Here is a 23,275-nt window from a genome sequence, read left to right on the forward strand (position 1 = left end):
CCAGGTCAGAGTGGTTTGCAAATTAGAGAAGAGCTTGCATAAAGAAAACTGATGAAATTGCAGGACACAGATAATCTAAATAGCCAGATATTGTATTTATTAGCACATGGAAAAGTTGTTTCAGAGAAGTTAAAGTAGTTACCCTTTAAAAAGGTATTGTGAACTTTTGCATCCAATTGTTTAAGCTACAGTAAACATTGCAGAAAAATCTGCTATAGACAAATTCTTCATTTTTGTGCCTACTATGTGACTCCTTCACACCTGCATGTCCATGTTTAGAAATGCAATACATATTTGCATGGTCGCCAAAAATGCTATCGCCTTTCACTGGAAAAGTCATACTTTACCTGATGTTGACTTCACAGAGACCTCGAACTTAAGTTCGCTCTGTCCAACAATAATTTCGGCCAATTCTACAGAAAGTGGCACAAATGGGATCAATCTTTCCCTCCATCACTTACCTGACTAGCCTTTATATTTAATTATTCTTGGCCTCTGTATTATCTTATATTGGTCTTTATAATGTTAAGGTCAAAGTCATGTTCTATCATAGCACTGTTTGCTTCTATTCTGTATACCATAGTTTGTTGTTTACAATGCTATTTTTTCAAGGGCTGCGTCCCTTGCTTTACTTGGGTCAAATTGTTGCTGCTTTGCAAATTTACGTTTGTTATTATGTTTACTGCCCTACCCTTACATCAACTCCCTCCCCCCCATCCCCTCTACCCCCCCCCCTCTCTATACCCTTGTTAAAAATAAAAATATTGGAAAAGAAATGCAAATAAATCCTATGCGTAGTCTAATTCTACAACCAGGTCTTACTGCCTTCCATATGAGATTATATGTAATAATAAGTTATATATACACAGGTGCTTCTCACAAAATTAGAATATCAAAAAGTTAATTTATTTCAGTTCTTCAATACAAAAAGTGAAACTCATTTTATAGTCATTACAAACAGAGTGATCTATTTCAAGTGTTTATTTCTGTCAATATTGACGATTATGGCTTATAGTCAATGTAAACCCAGAAGTCATTATCTCAGTAAATTAGAATACTTTAAACACCAGCTTGAAAAATTTTAAAATCTGAAATGTTGGCCTACTGAAATGTATGTTCAATAAATGCACTCACTAATTGGTCAGGGCTCCTTTTACATCAATTACTGCATCAGTGCAGCGTGGCATGGAGACGATCAGCCAGTGACACTGCTGAGGTGTTATGGAAGCCCAGGTTGCTCTGATAGCAGCCTTCAGCACGGCTGCATTGTTGGGTCTGGTGTCTCTCATCTTCCTCTTGACAATACCCCATAGATTCTCTACGGGGTTAAGGTCAGGAGAGTTTGCTGGTCAATCAAGCACAGTGATACTGTTGCTTTTAAATTAGGTATTGGTACTTTTGACAGTGTGGACAGGTGCCAAGTCCTGCTGGAGAATAAATTTCTATTTCCAAAATGCTTGTCGGCAGAGGGAAGCATGAAGTGCTCTAAAACTTCATGGTAGATGACTGCGCTGACTTTTTGGTCTTGATAAAACACAGTGGACCTACACCAGTAGGTGACATGGCTCCCCCAACCATCACCGATTGTGGAAACTTCAAGCAGCTTGGATTGTGCGCCTCTCCGCTCTTCCTCCAGACTCTGGGACCTTGATTTCCAAATGAAATGCAATACTTTCATCTGAAAACAACACCTTGGACCACTGAGCAACAGTCCAGTTCTTTTTCTCCTTGGCCCAGGTAAGACGCATCTGGCGATGTCTATTGATTATGAGTGGCTTGACACAAGGAATTTCGACACTTGTAGCTCATGTCCTAGATACATCTGTGTGTGGTGGCTCTTGAAGCAATGACTCTAGCAGCAGTCCACTCCTTGTGATCTGCCCCAAATTTTCATAAAAATCCTTTCAAGGCTGTGGTTATTCTGTTTACTTGTGCACCTTTTATCTACCACACTTTTTTTTCTTTCCGCTCAACTTTCCATTAATATGCTTGGAGACGGCACTCTGTGAACAGCCATCCTCTTTAGCAATTACCTTTTGTGGTTTACCTTCTTTGTGGAGTGTGTCAAACACTGCCTTCTGGACATCTGTCAAGTCAGCAGTCTTCCCCATGATTGTGGAGCCTACTGACACAGACTAAGGGACCTTTTTAAACGCTTTTGCAGGTGTTTTTTGTTAATTCGAATTTACTGAAATAATAACTTTTGTGTTTTAATTGGCTGTAAGCCATAATCATCAACATTAACAGAAATAAAAACTTGAAATACTGTAGATCACTCTTGTTAGTAATGACTGAGTTTCACTTTTTGTATTGAAGAACTGAAATTAACTTTTTGATTATCTAATTTTATGATCAGCACAAGTATATATTTTACACATGCAGTAACGTGCACAACGTGAGTACAGTTTCACAAGGAAGAATTTCCATGTTGAAACCTTTAGAGGCAGAGCCAATTTGCAGCTTAATGACCAGGCCAATTTTTACTTGTTTGTTTATGAAAAAAATGGAAATATGGCATTTTTTAAATTTTGCAATTTTCAAAACTTTAAATTTTTATGCCCTTAAATCAGAGATGTCACACAAATTACTTAATAAATAACATTTCCCACATGCCTACTTACATCAGCACAATTTTGGAAACAATTTTTTTTTTTTATTAGGAAGTTATAAGGGTTAAAAGTTGACCAGTGATTTTTCATTTTTACAACAAAATTTACAATACCATTTTTTTAGGGACCACATCACATTTAACCCCTTTACCCCCAAGGGTGGTTTGCATGTTAACCCCTTTCCGACCTTTGACGCCACGTAGGCGTCATGAAAGTCAGTGCCAATCCGTCATGAATGTGGCGTCATGAATTCATAGCGCCCCTGCGGGTCGGGTGACCAGGGTCACTGAAAGGTCACCCGACCCGCACACTCGGGACCCTTTGTGCTTTACCCCGGGGGGTGGCTTAGCCCCCCAGTGGCTATGATCGCTCTGAATGGCTGTTAAAAGGGAAACAGCCAATCAGAGCGATTGTAATATTTCACCAATGAAATTTGGTGAAATCTTACAATCCAGCCATGGCCGATGCTGCAATAGCATCTGCCATGGCTGGAGACCGAGATCCAACCCCCCCCCCGACTGACGGGGCCGGTCGGCCCCCAATACCGACTGACGGATGCAATCTGCCACCAACATCTACTCCCCTCCCCCCCACCTTCCGATCCCCTTCTCAACCCCCGGGACCTTCTATGTCCCTCTGGCCATCCCGGATCATGGGCGCCGCCATCTTGGAAAATGGCGGGCACATGCACAGTGCTCCCATCGAATCTGCCGGCTGCAGATTCATTCATTTTGATCACTGTGATAAACTCTCACAGTGATCAAAATATAAAAAAAGTAGATAACCCCCCCTTTATCACCCCCATAGGTAGGCACAAATAATAAAATAAAGAAAATATTTTTATTTTTCCATTTGGGTTAGAATTAGGGTTAGGGCTGGAATTAGGGTTGGGATTAAGGTTAGGGTTCGAAATAGGGTTAAGATTAGGGGTGGGATGGGATTAGGGATAGGCTTGTGGTTATGATTAGGGTTGGGGGTGTGCTGGGGTTAGGGTTGGAGTTAGAATGGAGGGGTTTCCACTGTTTAGGCACATCACGGGGTCTCCAAACGCGACATGGCGCCATTTATTCCAGCCAATTTTGAGTTCAAAAAGTCAAACAGTGCTCCCTCCATTCTGATCCCCGACGTGTGCCCAAACAGTGGTTTACCCCCACAAATGGGGTATCAGCGTACTCAAAAAGAAATTGCACAAGTTTGGGGGTCTAATTTCTCCTGTTACCCTTGGGAAAATAAAAAATTGGGGGCTAAAAAAATTATTTTTGTGAAAAAGATTTTTTATTTTCAAGGCTCTGTGTTATAAACTTCCGTGAAGAACTTGGGGGTTCAAAGTGCTCACCACACATCTAGATAAGTTCCTTGGGGGGGTGTAGTTTCGAAAATGGGGTCACTTGTGGGGAGTTTCTACTGTTAAGGCACATCAGGGGCTCTGCAAACGTACATGATGCCTGCAGACCATTCCATCAAAGTCGGCATTTCAAAACATCAATACTTCCCTTCCAAGCCCCGACGTGTGCCCAAACCAGTGGTTCCCCCCCACATATGGGGTACCAGAGTACTCACAACAAACTGTAAAACAACTTTTGGGGTCCAATTTCTCCTGTTACCCTTGTGAAAATAAAAAATTGTGGGCTAAAAAATCTTTGAGGAAAAAATTTTTATTTTTATTTTCACGGCTCTGCATTATAAACTTCTTCTGTGAAGTACCTGGGGGTTCAAAGTGCTCACTATGCATATAAATAAGTTCCTTAGGGGGTCTAGTTTCCAGAATGGGGTCATTTGTGGGGGAGCTCCAAAGTTTAGGCACACAGGGGCTCTCCAAACACTACATGGTGTCCGCTAACGATTGGAGCTAATTTTCCATTCAAAAAGTCAAATGATGCTCCTTCCCTTCCAGGCCCTGCCGTGCGCCCAAACAGTGGTTTATGACCACATATGAGGTATGTGTGCACTCAGGAGAAATTGCCCAACAAATTTTAGGATCCATTTTATCCTGTTGCCCATGTGAAAATGAAAAAACAGGCTAAAAAAATTTTGTGATTTTTTTTTTTTTTTTTTTTTCTATGGATCAATTTGTGAAGCACCTGGTTGTTTAAAGTGCTCAGTATGCATCTAAATAAGTTCCTTAGAGCAGGGGCGGGGAATCTTTTTTTTCTGCCAAGTGCCATTTGGATATTTATACCATCCTTCGGGGGCCGTACAAACTCCGCCCACAAATTACATCCTGGCTCTGGCACTGGTGTCAGGACGTAATCTTTCATTGCATGCCCTCCAGTATTCATTAATGAACACTGCGTGTGTGTGCTAACAGAGCAAGAAGAAATTTAATGAGTTTGTGGCAATCAAAATACAGCTCCCTGCCCAAGAATGCAGTCCCTGAGAATCTGCGCGGGGGCCTGATAAAAGTTCATCGAGGGCCGTAAATGGCCCTGGGGTCTGAGGTTCCCCATCCCTACCTTAGAGGGTCTAGTTTCCAAAATGGGGTCACTTGTGGTGGAGCTCCAATGTTTAGGCACACAGGGACTCTCCAAACGCGACATGGCAACCACTAAATATTCCATTCAAAAAGTCAAATGGTGCTCCTTCCCTTCTGATCCCTGCCGTGCGTCCAAATAGTGGTTTATGACCACATATGAGGTATCTCTGTACGCAGAAGAAATTGCCCAATAAATTTTAGGATCCATTTTATCCTGTTAATGTGAAAATGAAAAAAATGATGCTAAAAGAAAATTTGTCCATTTTTTCCTTCCATGTTGCTTTAGTTCCTGTGAAGCACCTGAAGGGTTAATAATCTTCTTGAATGTAGTTTTGAGTAGCTTGAGGGGTGCAGTTTTTAGAATGGTGTCACTTTTGGGTATTTTCTGCCATATAGACCCTTCAAAGTGACTTCAAATGTGAGGTGGTCCCTAAAAAAATTGGTTTTGTAGATTTTGTTGTAAAAATGAGATCGCTGGTCAACTTTTAACCCTTATAACTTCCTAATAAAAAAAAAATTTGTTTCCCAAATTGTGCTGATGTAAAGTAGACATGTGGGAAATGTTGTTTAGTAACTATTTTGTGTCACATAACTCTCTGGTTTAACAGAATAAAAATTCAAAATTTGAAAATTGCGAAGTTTTCGCTAAATTTAAGTTTTTTTCACAAATAAACGCAAAAATGATCAACTTAAATTTACCACTAAAATGAAGCCCAATATGTCACGAAAAGACAATCCCAGAATCGCTAGGATGCGTTGAAGCGTTCCTGAGTTAATACCTCATAAAGGGACACTGGTCAGAATTGCAAAAAATGGCCAGGTCATTAAGGTCAAAATAGGCTGGGTCATAAAGGGGTTAAAGGGAATCTGTTATCCCATTTTTGGCCTATTAGCTGCGGCCACGGCCATCAGGGGCTTATCTACAGCATTCTGTAATGCTGTAGATAAGCCCCCGATGTAACCTGAAAGATAAGGGAAAAAGAGTTAAATTATACTCACCCAGGGGTCCGGTCCGATGGGTTTCGTGGTCCGGAGCCTCCCATCTTCTAGCGATGACGTCATCCTCCTTACTTCTGCCGCTGCTCCTGCACAGGCGTACTATATCTGCCCTATTGAGGGCAAGGTAAAGTACTGCAGTGCGCAGGCAGCAGACCTCTCACTGCAGTACTTTTACTCTGCCCTCAACAGGGCAGATAATGTACGCCTGAGCCGAGGGAGAAGCAAGGAGGAGGACATCATCGTATGTAGATGGGAGGGACCGGACCGCGACACCCACCGCACCTGCCCCCCCGGTAAGTATAATCAGAATGCTGTAGATAAGCCCCTGATGGCGGTGCCGGCAGCTTATAGGGCTAAAATGGGGTGACAGATTCCCTTTAACCCCTTCACTCCCGGAGCTTTTTTCGATTTTTCGCTCCCCTTCTTTCCAGAGCCATAACTTTTTTATTTTTCCGTCAATATGGCCATGTGAGGGCTTATTTTTTGCAGGACGAGTTGTACTTTTAAACGACATCATTGGTTTCACCATGTCGTGTACACTTGTTTTTTGCTTGGCTTTTTTGATAGGTTCACTAGATGCTAAATCTGACCTGCCATTATGATTCTCCAGGTCATTACGAGTTCATAGACACCAAACGTGTCTATGTTCTCTTTTATCTAAGTGGTGAAAAAAAATCCAAAGTTTGCTAAAGAAAATTTTTAAAAACAAATTGCGCAGTTTTCTGAGACCTGTAGCTTCTCCATTTTTCGTGATCTGGGGTCGGGTGAGGGCTTATTTTTTGTGTGCCGGGCTGACTTTTTAATTATACCACATTTGTGCAAATACGTTTTTTTGATCGCCCGTTATTGCATTTTAATGCAATGTCGTGGCGACCAAAAAACCTAATTCTGGCGTTTTTAATTTTTTTCTTGCTACGCCGTTTAGCGATCGGGTTAGTTTTTTTATTGATAGATCGGGTGATTCTGAACGTGGCAATACCTAATGTGTATGTGGGATTTTTTTTTTATTTTATTTTGATTGGGGCGAAAGGGGGGTGATTTGAACTTTTTAGTTTTGTTTTATTTTTTAATTTTTATATTTTTTTACTTTTGGCATGCTTCAATAGCCTTCATATGCTTGAAGCATGCACAACTTGATCGGCTTTGCTACATATGGGCGATGAGCAGATCGCCCATATGTAGCAGATTTAATGCTGTGCTTTGAGCGCCGGCCACCGGGCGGCGCTCAAAGCCATCTGCCTGGAACAACCATAGAGGTCTCCAAGACCTGTGGTTGTCCAGGCAACGCGTCGGCGATGAGCTCACTTCCGGCCCGGCGGCCGGGAGTGCTATTTAAATGCCCGCTGTCCGCTTTGACAGCGGGATTTTAAATAGTTAATAGGCGCGGACGGACAGCGATTCCGCTAGCGCCTATTTCGGGCACATGTCAGCTGTTCATAACAGCTGACATGACGTCATGGCTTGGCTTTGAGGTGGGCTCACCTCCAGAGCCCAACTCAAAGCAGGGGATCCTTACCGATGTACTATTCCATCATCGGTAAGGAGGGGGTTAATGACCAGGCCAATTTTTTACCATTCTGACCACTGTCCCTTTATGAGGTAATAACTCTGGAACACTTCCTTGGATCCCGGTGATTTTGACATTGTTTTTTCGTGACATATTGTACTTCATGTTAGTGGTAACATTTCATTCATATATATAACTTTGCGTTTATTTGTGAAAAAAAGGCAATTTAGTAAAAATTTTGAAAATTTCGCAATTTTCCATCTTTAAATTTTTATGCCCTTAAATCACAGAGATATGGCTCACAAAAAACTTAAGTAACATTGCCCACATTACTTTACATCAGGAGAATTTTGGAACCTAAATTTTTTTTTCGTTAGGGAGTTATAAGGGTTACAATTTGACAGCGATTTCTCATTTTTAGGCTTTGTGCCCACAATGCGATTTTTAAGCGTTTTTGCCGCGATTTTCGGCGCGAAAACGTTTAAAAATCTTGTACATGACGCACCCCATGCATTCCTATGGTATTCCGCACATGCTGTGCTTTTTTCCGCAGCGGAATCGCATCGCGGAAAAAATCGCAGCATGATCATTCTTTTGTGCGGAATCGCCGCGATTCCGCACCCATAGGAATGCATGAGAATCGCTTACTTCCCGCATGTGGCTATGCCCACCATGCGGGAAGTTAAGCGTCTCATGTGCGGTTGGTACCCACGGTGTGGAGGAGAGGAGACTGTCCTCCAGGCCCTGGGTACCATACCCCTGTAAAAAAAAATAAAAAAACGGGGTATATTTACCTTCCGACGTCCCGCGCTGCATTCCCGGGCCTCAGCGTTCCCAGTAATGCCTTGCGGCAAGGTCCTGTAATGACGTGGTCTCGCGAGATCGCTATAGTAACGCGAGACCAACGTCATCACAGGTCTCGCAAGGCATCGCTGGGAACGCTGAGGCCTGGGAATGCAGCGCGGGACGTCGGAAGGTAAATATACCCCGATATTTTTTATTTTTTTATCATTTTTAACATTTTATCTTTTACTATTGAGGCCGCATAGGCGGCCTCAATAGTAAAAAGCTGGTCACACTTGTCAAACACTATGTTTGACGAGTGTGACCAACCTGTCAATCACTTTCCAAGCGATGCTTCAAATCGCTTGGAAAGTGCTTGAGAAAATTGCGGCAAAATCGCGGTGGAATCGCGCTGAAAAAACCACGCGATTTCTGGGAAGGAGTCCGGTTTTCATTGTGCGTTTTAAAACGCTACGTGGGCCCATAGCCTTACAACACTATTTTTTTTTAGGGACCACATCACATTTGAAGTTACTTCGAGGGGTCTATATCAGGGTTCCCTATCTCCAGTCCTCAAGGCCCACCAACAGATCATGTTTTCAGGATTTCCTTAGTAGTGCTCTGGTGATAATTGCATCACCTGTGCAATACAAAGGAAATCCTGAAAACATGACCTGTTGCTGGGCCTTGAGGACTGGAGTTGGGGAACCCTGGTCTATATGATAGAAAATACCCAAAAGTGATACCATTCTAAAAACTGCACCACTGAGGGTACTCAAACCACATACAAGAAGTTTATTAACCCTTCAGGTGCTTCACAGGAATTTTTTGAATGTTTAAAAAAAAAAAAAACTGAACATTTAATTTTTTTCACAAAAAAATTAACCCCTTCACCCCCAAGGGTGGTTTGCACGTTCATGACCGGGCCAATTTTTACAATTCTGACCACTGTACCTTTATGAGGTCATAACTCTGGAACGCTTCCATTGATCCAGGTGATTCTGACATTGTTTTCTCGTGACATATTGTACTTCATGTTAGTGGTAAAATTTCATTCAAATAACTTGCGTTTATTTGTGAAAAAAATGGAAATTTGGCAAAAATTTTGAAAATTTCGCAATTTTCCAACTTTGAATTTTTATGCCCTTAAATCACAGAGATACGGCACACAAAAAACTTGATAAGTAACATTTCCCACATGTTTACTTTACATCAGCACAATTTTGGAACCAAAATTTTTTTTTCTTAGGAAGTTATAAGGGTTAAAAGTTGACCAGCGATTTCTCATTTTTACAACACCATTTTATTTTTAGGACCACATCACATTTGAAGCCACTTTGAGGGGTCTATATGATAGAAAATACCCAAAAGTGACACCATTCTAAAAACTGAACCCCTTAAGGTGCTCAAAACCACATTCAAGAAGTTTATTAACCCATTAGGTGCGTCACAGGAATTTTTTTGAATATTTAAAAAGAAATGAACATCTAACTTTTTTTCACAAAAAAAATACTTCAGGTTCAATTTTTTTTATTTTACCAAGGGTAACAGGAGAAATTGGACTGCAAAAGTTATTGTGCAATTTGTCCTGAGTACGCTGATACCTGATATGTGGGGGGGAACGACTGTTTCGGCGCATGGCAGAGCTCAGAATGGAAGGAGCGCCGTTTGACTTTTTCAATGCAAAATTGGCTGGAATTCAGATCGGATGCCATGTCACGTTTGGAGAGTCCCTGATGTACCTAAACAGTGGAAACCCCCTACAAGTGACCCCATTTTGGAAACTAGACCCCCCAAGGAACTTATCTAGATATGTGGTGAGAACTTTGAACCCACAAGGGCTTTACAGAAGTTTATAACGTACAGCGGTACAATTAAAAAATCATATTTTTTCCACAAAAATGATCTTTTCACCCCAATTTTTATTTTCCCAAGGGTAACAGGACCCTAAAAGTTACTGTGCAATTTGTCCTGAGTATGCTGATACCCCACATGTGGGGGTAAACCACTATTTGGGCGCATGGCAGAGCTCGGAAGGGAAGCAGCGCCATTTGACGTTTTTGGCTGGAATTGAGATCGGACATCATGTCGCGATTGGAAAACCCCTGATGTACCAAAACAGTGGAAACCCCCCACAAATGACACCATTTTGGAAACTAGACCCCCTAAGGAACTTATCTAGATGTGAGGTGAGCACTTTGAACCCCCCAGTGCTTCACAGAAGTTTATAACGCCCGGGCGTGAAAATAAAAAATTCGTATTTTTTCCACAAACATGATCTTTTAGTCACCATTTTTTTATTTTCCCAAGGGTAACAGGAAAAATTGAACCCCAAAAGTTGTTGTCCAATTTGTCCTGAGTACGCTGACACCCCATATGTGGGAGAAAACTACTGTATGGACACACGTCAGGGCTCGGAAGGGAAGTAGTGACGTTTTGGAATGCAGACATTGATGGAATGGTCTGCGGGTGTCATGTTGCCTTTGGAGAGCCCCTAATGTACCTAAACTATTGAAACTCCCCACAAGTGACCCCATTTTGGACACTAGACCCCCTCAAGGAACTTATCTAGATGTGTGGTGAGCACTTTGAACCCCCAAGTGCTTCACAGAAGTTTATAACGCTCGGACGTGAAAATAAAAAAATCATTTTTTTCCACAAAAATGATATTTTTGCCCCCAAATTTTTATTTTCCTAAGGGTAACAGGAGAAATTGGACCCCAAAAATTGTTTTGCAATTTGTCCTGAGTAGGCTGATACCCTACATGTGGGGGTAAAACACTGTTTGGGCGCATGGCAGAGCTTGGAAGGGAAGGAGCACCATATGACTTTTTCAACTCAGAATTGGCTGAAATTGAGATCAGACGCAATGTTGCATTTGGAGAGCCCCTGATGTGCCCAAACAGTGGAAACCCCCAATTCTAACTCCAACCCGAACCCCAACACACCCCAACCCTAATCTCAGCCCTAGCCCTAACCCTAACCCTAGCCCTAACCCTAACGGAAAAATGGAAATAAATACATTTTTTTTATTTTATTATTTTTCCCTAACTAAGGGGGTGATAACGGGGGGTTTGATTTACTATTTGTGGCGGTTTTTATGTTTGGCAGCTGTCGCACGCTAAAAGACGCTTTTTATTGTAAAAATAGTTTTTGTATCACCACATATTGAGAGCTTTTTTTTTTTCCGTATTTTGACCCACCGAGTCATGTGAGGTCTTATTTTTTGCGAGACGAGTTGACGTTCTTATCGGTACCATTTTCGGGCACGTGACATTTTTTGATCGCTTTTTATTCCGATTTTTGGGACGCAGAATGAACAAAAACCAGCGTTTCATGAATTTCTTTTGGGGGGGTGCGTTTACACTGTTCCGCGTGCGGTAAAATTGATAAAGCGGTTTTATTTTTTGGGTCAGTACGGTTACAGCGATACCTCATTTATGTAGTTTTTTTATGTTTTATGCAATGAAAACTATTTTATATAAAAAATAATTATTTTTGCATCGCTTTATTCTGCGAGCTATAACTTTTTTATTTTTTCGCTGATGATGCTGTGTGGCAGCTCGTTTTTTGCGGGACAAGATGACGTTTTCAGCGGTACCATGGATATTTATATTCGTCTTTTTGATCGCGCGTTATTACACTTTTTGTTTGGCGGTATGATAATAAATCATTATTTTCTGCTTCGTTTTTTATTTTTATTTTTTAAGGGGTTCGCTAAAGGGGTTAACTAATGGGACAGTTTTATAGGGCAGGTCGTTACGGACGCGGCGATACCTAATATGTGTACTTTTATTGTTTTTTTTTTATTATTTTCAAAAAGAATTTATTGGGGAGTATTTTTTTTTTTTTTACTAATTTATTTGGCGATTTTTTTTTTAAATTTATTTTTACATTTTTTTTTAATTTTTTTTTTTTTACTTTATTACATAGTCCCAGGTGGGACATCACTGTCCTGTGACAGATCGCTGATCTGTCACATCACAGATCACTGTGACAGATCAGCAATCTGTCACAGGCATTGAAAAAGACTTCCTCTTGCCTGCGCTTTGCAGGCACTGAAGAAGCCAGCTTCCTCAGGTCCCCGAAGGCCCCCGTCGCCATCTTGGATTCGGGGGGGCCTGGAGGATAGGAGCCCCCCGCAGCAGCGCTGCACATTGCGCTGCCGTGGGGGGCTCAGGGAAGCACGGAGGGAGCCCCCTCCCTGCCGATGCTTCCCTTTAACTCCCGGTACACCGCGATCATGTTTGATCGCGGTGTGCAAGGGGTTAACGTGTCGGGGGCGGTCCGTGACCGCCCCTGACACATAGTGCCGGGTGTCAGCTGTGATAATCAGCTGACACCCGGCCGCGATCAGCGGCGCGCACCACGTGGGCGCCGCTGATCGCGGTAGACGTACTATCCCGTCCACGGTCATACGGGCCCGGGTACCGTGGACGGGATAGTACGTCGGATGTCAGGAAGGGGTTAATCAGGTCCAATTTTTTTTTTATTTTACCAAGGGTAACAGGAGAAATTGTACTCCAAAAGTTATTTTGCAATTTGTCCTGAGTACGCTGATACCTGATATGTGGGGGGGAACCACTGTTTCAGCGCATGGCAGAGCTCGGAAGGGAAGGAGTGCCGTTTGATGCAAAATTAGCTGGAATTGAGATCGGACGTCATGTTATGTTTAAAAGCCCCTGATGTGCCTAAACAGTGGAAACCCCCCACACGTGACCCTATTTTGGAAACTAGACCCCTCCAAGGAACTTATCTAGATGTGTGGTGAGCACTTTGAATCCCAAAGTGCTTCACAGAACTTTATAACGTAGAGCCATAAAAATAAAAATCATTTTTTCCCACAAAAATTATATTTGTGCCTCCGATTTTTTATTTTCCCAAGGGTAACAGGAGAAATTGGACACCAAAACTTGGTGTGCAATTTGTCCTGAGTAGGCTGACACCCCATATGTGGGGGTAAACCACTGTTTGGGCGCATGGCAGAGCTTGGAAGGGAAGGAGCACCATTTGACTTTTTCAACGCAGAATGGGCTGGAATTGAGAAGAGACGCCATATCGTGTTTGGAAGAGCACCTGATGTGCCTAAACAGTGGAAACCCCCCAATTCTAACCCCAACACACCCCTAACCCTAATCTCAGCCCTAGTACTAATGGGAAAATGGAAATAAACATTTTTTTTAATTTTATCATTTTTCCCTAACTAAGGGGGTGATAAAGGGGGGTTTGATATACTATTTCTGGCAGGTATTTGGCAGCTGTCATACGCTAAAAGACGCTTTATTGTAAAAATAGTTTTTGCATCACCACATTAAGAGCTAAAATGTATCCATATTTTGACCCACAGAGTCATGTGAGGTCTTATTTTTTGCGGGACAAGTTGACGTTTTTATCGATACCATTTTCGGGCACGTGCCTTTTTATTTCATTTTTGGGACGCCGAATGAACAAAAACCAGCATTTCATGAATTTCTTTTGGAGGGGGGGTGTTTACACCATTCTGCGTGTGGTAAAATTGATAAAAGCAGTCTTCGGGTCAGTACGATTATGGCGATACCTCATTGATATCATTTTTTGTGTTTTGGCGCTTTTAACTTTTATATAATAAAAACAATTTTATATAAAAAAAAATTATTTTTGCATCTCATTCTGCGAGCTATAACTTATTTTTTCGCTGACGATGCTGTATGGCAGCTCGTTTTTTGCGGGACAAGATGACTTTTTCAGCGGTACCATGTTTATTTATATTCGTCTTTTTGATCGCGTTATTGCACTTTTTGATCGGCAGTATGACAACAAAGCATTGTTTTTTACCTTTTTTTAAGGGATTCACTGAAGGAGTTAACTAGTGGGACAGTTTTATAGGGCGGGTCGTTAGGGACGTGGCGATACTAAATATGTGTACTTATTTTTTATTTACAAATAATTTTAGGGAATTTTTTTTAAATTTATTTAGGAATTTTGAAAAAATGTATACTTTTTTTTTTTTTTAAACTTATCTTGTCCCAGTGTGGGACATTACTATAAAGTGTCAGATCGCTGATCTGACACTTTGCAGTGCACTGTGTCAGATCAGCGATCTGACAGGCACTGCAGGAGGCTCTCTCAGCACCTGCTCTCAGCAGGCACTAAGAAAGCCGCCTCCCTGCATGAGTCCGAAGGCCTCCGTGGCCATATTGGATCCGGGGGTCTGCAGGGAGGAGGCCCTCGGAGCAACGAGAGCACATCGCGTTGCTCCGAGAGTCTCAGGGAAGCACGCAGGGAGCCCCCTCCCGTGATTCTTCCCTATGCTCCCGGTACACTGCGATCTATCACAGTGATCAAAATCTAGAATGAATAATCTACGGGGTGCCGGCTGGCAGATCTCGGCGGGCCCTGCCATTTTCTTTACAGGAAGACGCCGAGAGCTGCGGGAGACATGGGAGGATGGGGGGGGCACCGGCAGGTACGGGGGACAGATCTGGGGGACCCGGGGACTCTATTTCTGCAATCACATCAGAGGAGAAATTAAATGCGAAATCGTGGCTTTTTTGTTGCGGTCACCGTTATACGGTTAGTAACGGCGATCGCAACACCGGGGTCGGTAAGTACCGACCCGAATCATGTTCTCTGGGGTCTCTGCTACCCTGGGCAGCAGAGACCCCGGAGAAATTCCGACTCTGGGGGGCCCTATTTACTTTTTCCACAGCACCGTTAATTAACGTACCCTTAGCAGCTGCCGTTAAAAGGCGTATCGACGGTTGTTAAGGATTATTCTCAGACATTAAATTGATGGTCTTTATCTGGAATAGGCCTTCAGTGCAGGAACAGACACACCATTGGTGCAGATGGCCAGTGGTCTAATAGTTGAGAGCCAACGCTCATCTTAAAGGAAGCATTATATCTAGCGATAATTCTGTTTTGATGAGTCTACCATGACAGTTATTTTCCCTCTTTTTTTTTTTTTTTTTTTCTTCTCTGCCATTACAAGTTTGTTTTGAGTGCTACACTCTCCGATGTTTGAGATTTATATAGAATAACACTGGGGAAGGGATTTCAAACTCAGTTTTTCCTGTTCCTATTGAAACAAGGGGGAAATCCTTTTTGGTGCTATCATACTACACATTAAAATGGAATTATATTGTCAAGTACAATTCTACCATAATATTATACCACCTTGACAGCACATGCCAAAAATTTTTTTTTTTTTTTATGGTGGGACCACATTAAGCTTTCTTTCTACTGAAAGCTAAATCCTGATTAGCACACACAATTAGTTTTTACAGTTTAATCCCTTACAAACATGACGCACTAATGTCACGTTTCAGCTTCCTGACTTTCATATGGGCTTAGGAACTCTGCCCACATCTTTCAGGCTAAACATGGCTGTGTGATGATTCCGATGGAGCGCCACATAAAGCTGTTAACCTATAAATGCCACTTAATGCCGGCGATTGTACAGTGCCAATGGGATATCATACCAGCCAGGGTTCTGCTGAAGACCCCCATGCCTTTAATGACAATACGCTTATGAAAACCAGCCCTTAAACGAAAGCAAAAAAGATCCATTTCTCGGTTCCTCCATTTTTTATTTTTACCAACTCACAGTATACTTCCTGATTCAAAGACTATACTCCCGAGTACAGCCAGCTGACTGAGGAAATCAGACACAATTTTCTTCTACTTTTAAGTGGATAACGAGAAAATGTTTGATTCTGTCCAACAAAGCAGGAGAAGGCTATAAAAAGATATCAAACCGTTTTCAAGTTGCCCTTTCGTCAGTTTGAAATGTAGTTAAGAAATGGCAGTTAACAGGAACAGTGGAGGTCAAGATATGATTTGGATGACCAAGTAAAATTTCAGTAAGAGCTGCTTGCAGTATTGCTATAGAGGCAAATCAGAACCCCCTGCTTGACTGCAAAAGACCTTAAGAAAGTTTTAGACTCTGGAGTTGTGGTACATTGTTCTACTGCTTAGAGACACCTGCACAAAAATGGTTTTCATGGAACATTCATCAAAAGGAAAACTTTTTTCCATTTTTTTTAAAATTTTTTAGCAGATGTGTCTTACCTGGTTAAGAGATCTTTGAGGAGGATATGAAATAAATTCTAATCTGTAACCCCTGTTGAAAATATTTAAGATCCATTTGTTTTGAGTTACTCTTTGGCCACTTTTATACATCAATGGCAATCTTCTTCAGACCTTACAGATGTCACTACCATTTTCCTGAATGCTTTGGATTAAGGTTGGCGCTTTATCCCCTTGTCCCCTTTTTGGTAGCTCTAGCAACCAGTCTTCCTCTTGCCACAACAGTGCTGGCCTTTGTTTCTTTGGAAACATTGAAAACCTGTGAAAGCTTTTTCTGGAAACCTTATTTTTGTCCCTTTTTCATGGCTTTAATCTAGATTTGGTCTGAAAAACAGTTTCTTTGAAGAGGATGCAAAAAAAAAAGCTTTGCTTTAGACTCCGCGTCAGCTTTCCAATATCTCGGCCATAACATATGTGTCAACAAGGAATCCCGTAGACTGTTTCTGAAGATACAGAAGACAAAATCCAATCTCTGCATATTTTTTTCCAGATGGCTTTCTAACTCGTTTAACCAAACAAGACCAAGCAATTTTAGAAGCGCTGCAAATACTTTCCAGCTCTTGCGCAGGAGGCCATCAATTTTTCTCTCAACTGAATCCCTTACATGTGAAGAATCTTGTAAGGGAAATGAAGATTTCTTCACAACTTTTTACCACCTATACGTCTTTTTGGGATCTCATTCCAGATTCTTGATTTTTAAGAGGGTGTACGATCTTTTAGTTACCTAGTGATAATCTATTTTCTTTCTACATGTTGCCAGCATATAAAATTTAGAATTCTCATGGATAGGAAAGGTAATTTTTTGGGGGTCTAAAGGCCCCGTCACACAATTTTTGTGACACAACAGCGATCTCACCAGCGAGATCGCTGTGTGTGACAGCGATCAGCCCCCCTGCTGGTATCGCTGATCGCTGCAGGAAAGGCAAGGACTTTTTTTGGTCGCTGGTCTCCCGCTGGCCACCATGCATCGCTGCGTGTGACAGGCGGGAGACCAGCGATCTGCTGGTAACTAATGTACATCGGGTATCCAAGGGACGTGCGTCCCTTAGATAAACGATGTGCACGTTAGTAACCAGCGCGCTGATGCAGGGAGCTGGTAACTAATGTACACATCGGGTATCTAGGGATGCAGGTCCCTTGGATACCCGATGTGTACGTTAGTTACCAGCTTCCTGCATCAGCGCGCTGGTTATTAACGTGCACAGCGACGCTGGGCGTCGCTGTGCTGATCGCTGGTGAAGCTGTCTCTTTGACAGCTCACCAGCTATCACATAGCGATTCACCAGCGATCCTAACACATTGATATTGTTGTCAGGATCGCTGGTGAGTCGCTATGTGTGACTCCAGCCTAAGTCCACAGAACATCACGTACTGGACAGACCTTGGCTCTTATTTTTCCTCAATATTCATGGTGCCCAGCCTTATATATTAAGGAAAAATAATTAATTCTTGTCTTCAACTTCAGAGGATAGACTTATTGAAACAGGTAATCTGATTCTGTAAGAGTTCTGGATCTCTTAAGATGGTGGACCAGAACTTGGACCTGGTTGGAGGTTCAGGGTGCAATAGAGGCCTGAACTTCCTATTTAATAAGTGTCCTGAGATCCTCGAAAAATAAAATGGGTGCTTTTTCTCGGCAATCTTTTCAATACAAGATTTACACCAGGGGCTTTTTAGAAGATTGTCAATATTTTTTGAAAATATTGTACAGGTATGAATTTCACAATTCGCTTTCTGTGCAAATGGTATGTCTCTCTAAAAACAGAAAAGAGAGAACACAGCAGGCCCATAATTAATTAGAAAGGGAAGAGACACTGATAGGAAATACCTATTGGTGTGGGGTTAACTTCCACAGGATCAGAATGAGGTACTGTACTGCCAATAGCAGACCCTCACACATTCATCTTGAGAGTTAGGGTACGTGCACACGCTGCGGAATCCGCTGCGGATTAATCCGCACGGATTTTGCAAAAACCGCAGATAATCCGCAGGTCCAAAGACCTGCGGTTTGGTCCTGCGGATTCACTATCTCCACAATGGTGGAGATAGGAACCCGCAGCGGTTTCCGCAGAAAGAATTGACATGCAATTCTTTCTGCGGATTCAAAACCGCAGCAAATCCGCGCGGTTTTTTCCGCAGCGTCGGCACAGCGGGTTTTTTTTTCCATTCAAATGAATGGTACTGTACACCGCAGCTAAAACTGCTGCGTGTCCGCAGCGGCCAAAACCGCTGCGGAAACGCAGCGGAATCCGCAGCGTGTGCACACAGCCTTAGAATCAAAGTCATCTACCTAAGGCTATTTTTACACTTACCGCTTTTTTGCGGCCCGTTTTTGCAGGCTGTATCACCGCAATGTTTACGGTCTGCCGCAATAACAGACCGCAAAAGATTGCGGATCGCAGTTTTTCATTTTTCCAATATGTAAATAGCATTGAAAAAAAAAACTGAGTTCCGCAAAACCGGAAGTGACTGTGCACCGCAAAAACAAACGGGGGCCGTGTCTATATGCTGTGAAAAAGATCGAGCAAGCTCGATCTTTTATCATGGCCGCAAAAACGGCCCTCACGGCTGTATGGCACACGGCGCACCGTGGATTTTTTGCGGGCCGATTTTGCGACCCAATAGAAACCTACTGGGGCCGCAAAATCGGCCCGCAAAAACACGGTAAGTGTAAAAGCAGCCTTAAATAAAAGATCTCCCAAAATACATCTTGAATAAGGATCCAATCAGGTGTTAGATCTGCTCCTCCAGGGAACTACTCTTTAGGTACTTCATAATCACGGTTGTCATTTAAAAAAAAAAAAAAATCCTTGTCGGCAAACACTTGCTTTCATAGAGCACAGGGGCGCAAACTGATAACTTGTCATGGTGATGTCATTAAGGTAAGAGGACAGATGACCCAGTGCCGCAGAGCGCATCCAAAAGATGCACTCAGACACCGCCATCACCAACATGTCAGCACAAGCAAGTTTCAAACATGCATCACAACCTGGAAGTCAGGCCCCAATGACCCGCAAGAGAAATTGACATGCTGTGGATTTGAAACGAGCGCCGCAGGTCAGTTGACACTGCGTAAACAATAAATAAAGATCACAGTGGACATTAGCTTCCTATAAATCCCATGAACTTTGCTGGAACTGTAAGGGCACATGCCCACGATCAGGAACTGGGGTGAGTATTGGATGCAGTAAACCCGCATGGCTCATGAAACACATGCGGGTGTACCTACATTCAATAGATGGCAGCGCTTTGGACCGAGTGAACATATGCTGCATCCAAAGCGCTGCTAGTTCCAGATTGTGGGCACTTGGCCTAAGACTATGCGGAGCATAGGACACTTGCACACATTGCACATTTGGTGAGGTTTTTACCTCAGTATGTGTAAGCCAGAACCAGGAGTGGGTGATAAATCCAGGAGTGGTGACTGGTTTCTATTATACTTTTCCTCTGATTGTCCCACTCCTGGATTTCGCTTACACATACTGAGGTAAAAAACTCAATATGAGCATGTGGCCTTACACCTGGAGTTTCTAACTTTTAGGCACATTCATACGTTAAGTATTTGGTCAGTATTTTACCTCAGTATGTGTAAGCCAGAACCAGGAGTGGGTGATAAATCCAGAAGTGGTGACGGGTTTCTATTATACTTTTCCTCCAATTGCTCCACTCCTGGATTTGTGTAATAGCCACAAGACACGCAGTCGTGGGGTCTCGAACATATTCGAGCACGCTGAAGACAATCTGTTAGCAGCCGAGCATGCTGGGATAACATCTTATCCGAGATGTTCGCTCATCACTACTACTAGCCATTCATTCTCCATGTGGGCTGCCAGAGAAGCTGAGCGCAGCGCTGGTCTGTCCCATATTGAGTAAATGGAGCGGCCTGTGGAGCACGTGCACTGTCCCTCTGCTACAGAACCAAACAACATTATCCCCAGACAGGTCATTTCACAGGTAAGACCACGGTTTACAACGCTTGGGTTACGTTTGTCAGGCATGATTTTAAAGTAAAAAAATACAATGACATTTCATATATGAAATCGGGACTATTTGGGAAGGCGAAAGAGGTTTCTTCAGGTCTGGGATAATGTCTGCCAATATGAAACGTAACACAAGGTCACTGTGAGAGCGGTTAGGGCCATGTCCATCCACCCTAATACTTGACACAGAATGATGAGAGCACCATAGCAATGTTTTACAGGACAGTGTAATATGGGGAGCGGGCCATACCTCGCCACATACAGGTGTGCCACCAACTGGGTCTCCTCCAGCTACAGTCACATGCAGCGGAATCAATAGACGGGGACGGGATAAATAAGGGAGGAGGGGTGCAATGCCATAAATAAGAGGTTAGAGTGGGAGGAGAATGCCCGGGAAAGGGTGGAGGGAAGTGACAGGGGCCACACAAACAGACGAATATGCACAGGGAGTAATCGGACTGGCCTGGGCGCTGCCTCCACGGCCCGCGGGCACCCGTCTAAGCCTCGCCCGGACAAAGACCTCCAGAAAGGCCGCAGGGACCGCTCACCATTAGTCTGCTCGCCGTCCTCACGCCTGACCCAGTTATGGCTGCACCTGAGCAGAACAAAGGACGAGCGCAGCCCTTCCGCCACAGCCTGACAATTTCCCTGCCATTTGAGGCTCTTCAACCTGAGTGCATGCAAAAGGCCTTCCTCCCGATGCTGCAGGCTGCACGGCGGAAGAGCTGGACTGGATGACTGGAGGGGACGCAGCAGCGGAGTGCAGGGATGGAGTGCAGGGATGGAGTGTGGGGGGATGGAGTGCAGGGATGGAGTGTGGGGGGATGGAGTGCAGGGATGGAGTGTGGGGGGAAGGAGTGCAGGGATGGAGTGTGGGGGGAAGGAGTGCAGGGATGGAGTGTGGGGGGATGGAGTGCAGGGATGGAGTGTGGGGGGAAGGAGTGCAGGGATGGAGTGTGGGGGGAAGGAGTGCAGGGATGGAGTGTGGGGGGAAGGAGTGCAGGGATGGAGTGTGGGGGGAAGGAGTGCAGGGATGGAGTGTGGGGGGAAGGAGTGCAGGGATGGAGTGTGGGGGGATGGAGTGTGGGGGGATGGAGTGCGGGGGATGGAGTGTGGGGGGAAGGAGTGCAGGGATGGAGTGTGGGGGGAAGGAGTGCAGGGATGGAGTGTGGGGGGAAGGAGTGCAGGGATGGAGTGTGGGGGGAAGGAGTGCAGGGATGGAGTGTGGGGGATGGAGTGTGGGGGGAAGGAGTGCAGGGATGGAGTGTGGGGGGAAGGAGTGCAGGGATGGAGTGTGGGGGGAAGGAGTGCAGGGATGGAGTGTGGGGGGATGGAGTGCAGGGATGGAGTGCAGCGATGGAGTGTGGGGGGATGGAGTGCAGGGATGGAGTGTGGGGGATGGAGTGTGGGGGGAAGGAGTGCAGGGATGGAGTGTGGGGGATGGAGTGTGGGGGGAAGGAGTGCAGGGATGGAGTGTGGGGGGAAGGAGTGCAGGGATGGAGTGTGGGGGGAAGGAGTGCAGGGATGGAGTGTGGGGGGAAGGAGTGCAGGGATGGAGTGTGGGGGGAAGGAGTGCAGGGATGGAGTGTGGGGGGAAGGAGTGCAGGGACGGAGTGTGGGGGGAAGGAGTGCAGGGACGGAGTGTGGGGGGAAGGAGTGCAGGGATGGAGTGTGGGGGGAAGGAGTGCAGGGACGGACTGTGGGGGGAAGGAGTGCAGGGACGGAGTGTGGGGGATGGAGTGTGGGGGGAAGGAGTGCAGGGATGGAGTGTGGGGGGAAGGAGTGCAGGGATGGAGTGTGGGGGGAAGGAGTGCAGGGATGGAGTGTGGGGGGAAGGAGTGCAGGGACGGAGTGTGGGGGGAAGGAGTGCAGGGACGGAGTGTGGGGGGAAGGAGTGCAGGGACGGAGTGTGGGGGGAAGGAGTGCAGGGATGGAGTGTGGGGGGAGGAGTGCAGGGATGGAGTGTGGGGGGAAGGAGTGCAGGGATGGAGTGTGGGGGGAAGGAGTGCAGGGATGGAGTGTGGGGGGAAGGAGTGCAGGGACGGAGTGTGGGGGGAAGGAGTGCAGGGACGGAGTGTGGGGGGAAGGAGTGCAGGGATGGAGTGCAGGGATGGAGTGTGGGGGGAAGGAGTGCAGGGATGGAGTGTGGGGGGAAGGAGTGCAGGGATGGAGTGCAGGGATGGAGTGCAGGGAAGGAGTGCAGGGATGGAGTGCAGGGAAGGAGTGCAGGGATGGAGTGCGGGGAAGGAGTGCAGGGATGGAGTGTGGGGGGAAGGAGTGCAGGGATGGAGTGTGGGGGGAAGGAGTGCAGGGATGGAGTGTGGGGGGAAGGAGTGCAGGGATGGAGTGTGGGGGGATGGAGTGCAGGGATGGAGTGTGACCGGATTCAAGTTAGTCTGCAGTTCGTCTTTAGCTATTAGATTTTCATCTATGGTGCAACAACTGTACCGGTTGGAGAGGGGGGGCACTAGGTCTTACTATGTCATAGGAAAGCACGGAGAATTGCTGAACTAGAAACTCCTAGATATTATTACTGGGAGTGGACAAAAAATACAGGAGATTAGATCTCAGCCTGCCATAAAACCAGTATAGTGCCATCCGGTGCATCAGTGATTAGCACTGTTGCCTTGGAACACTGGGGTCAAGCCTGGCCCCGAGCAATGTCTGCATGGAGTCTGTATGTTCTTGGCTTGTTTCCGGTAACGTCCACACACACCACACATGTCCATTCTGCCCGTGTCTCACTTTCTGCCCCCGTCTCACATTCTGTCCCATGTCCATTCTGCCCCCATATCTCACATTCTGCCCCCGTGTCTCACATTCTGCCCCCGTGTCTCACATTCTGCCCGTGTCTCAC

The 23,275-nt window shown here is 44.6% G+C and overlaps 1 protein-coding gene across 3 annotated transcripts in view; it reads right to left on the reverse strand.

The window, feature by feature from the left end:
• The window catches only part of MSANTD3 (Myb/SANT DNA binding domain containing 3), a 69,798-nt gene extending 48,573 nt beyond the window's left edge, over positions 1–21,225 (reverse strand). Inside the window, exon 1 of one of the 3 annotated variants that reach the window (XM_073587831.1) lies at positions 20,967–21,225. In XM_073587831.1, coding sequence (XP_073443932.1) covers positions 20,967–20,969 — 3 coding nt within the window. In that variant the 5' untranslated portion in view covers positions 20,970–21,225. Of the gene's footprint in view, positions 1–20,668; positions 20,929–20,966 lie in introns of those variants that run through there. The other 2 variants (XM_073587829.1, XM_073587830.1) reach the window with 2 other exon arrangements.
• Between the last annotated feature and the right edge of the window lie 2,050 nt (positions 21,226–23,275).

Source organism: Dendrobates tinctorius, unplaced genomic scaffold (genome assembly GCF_039654945.1).
Source record: "Dendrobates tinctorius isolate UK_male_01 unplaced genomic scaffold, ASM3965494v1 ptg000102l, whole genome shotgun sequence".
Classification (NCBI taxonomy): domain Eukaryota; kingdom Metazoa; phylum Chordata; class Amphibia; order Anura; family Dendrobatidae; genus Dendrobates; species Dendrobates tinctorius.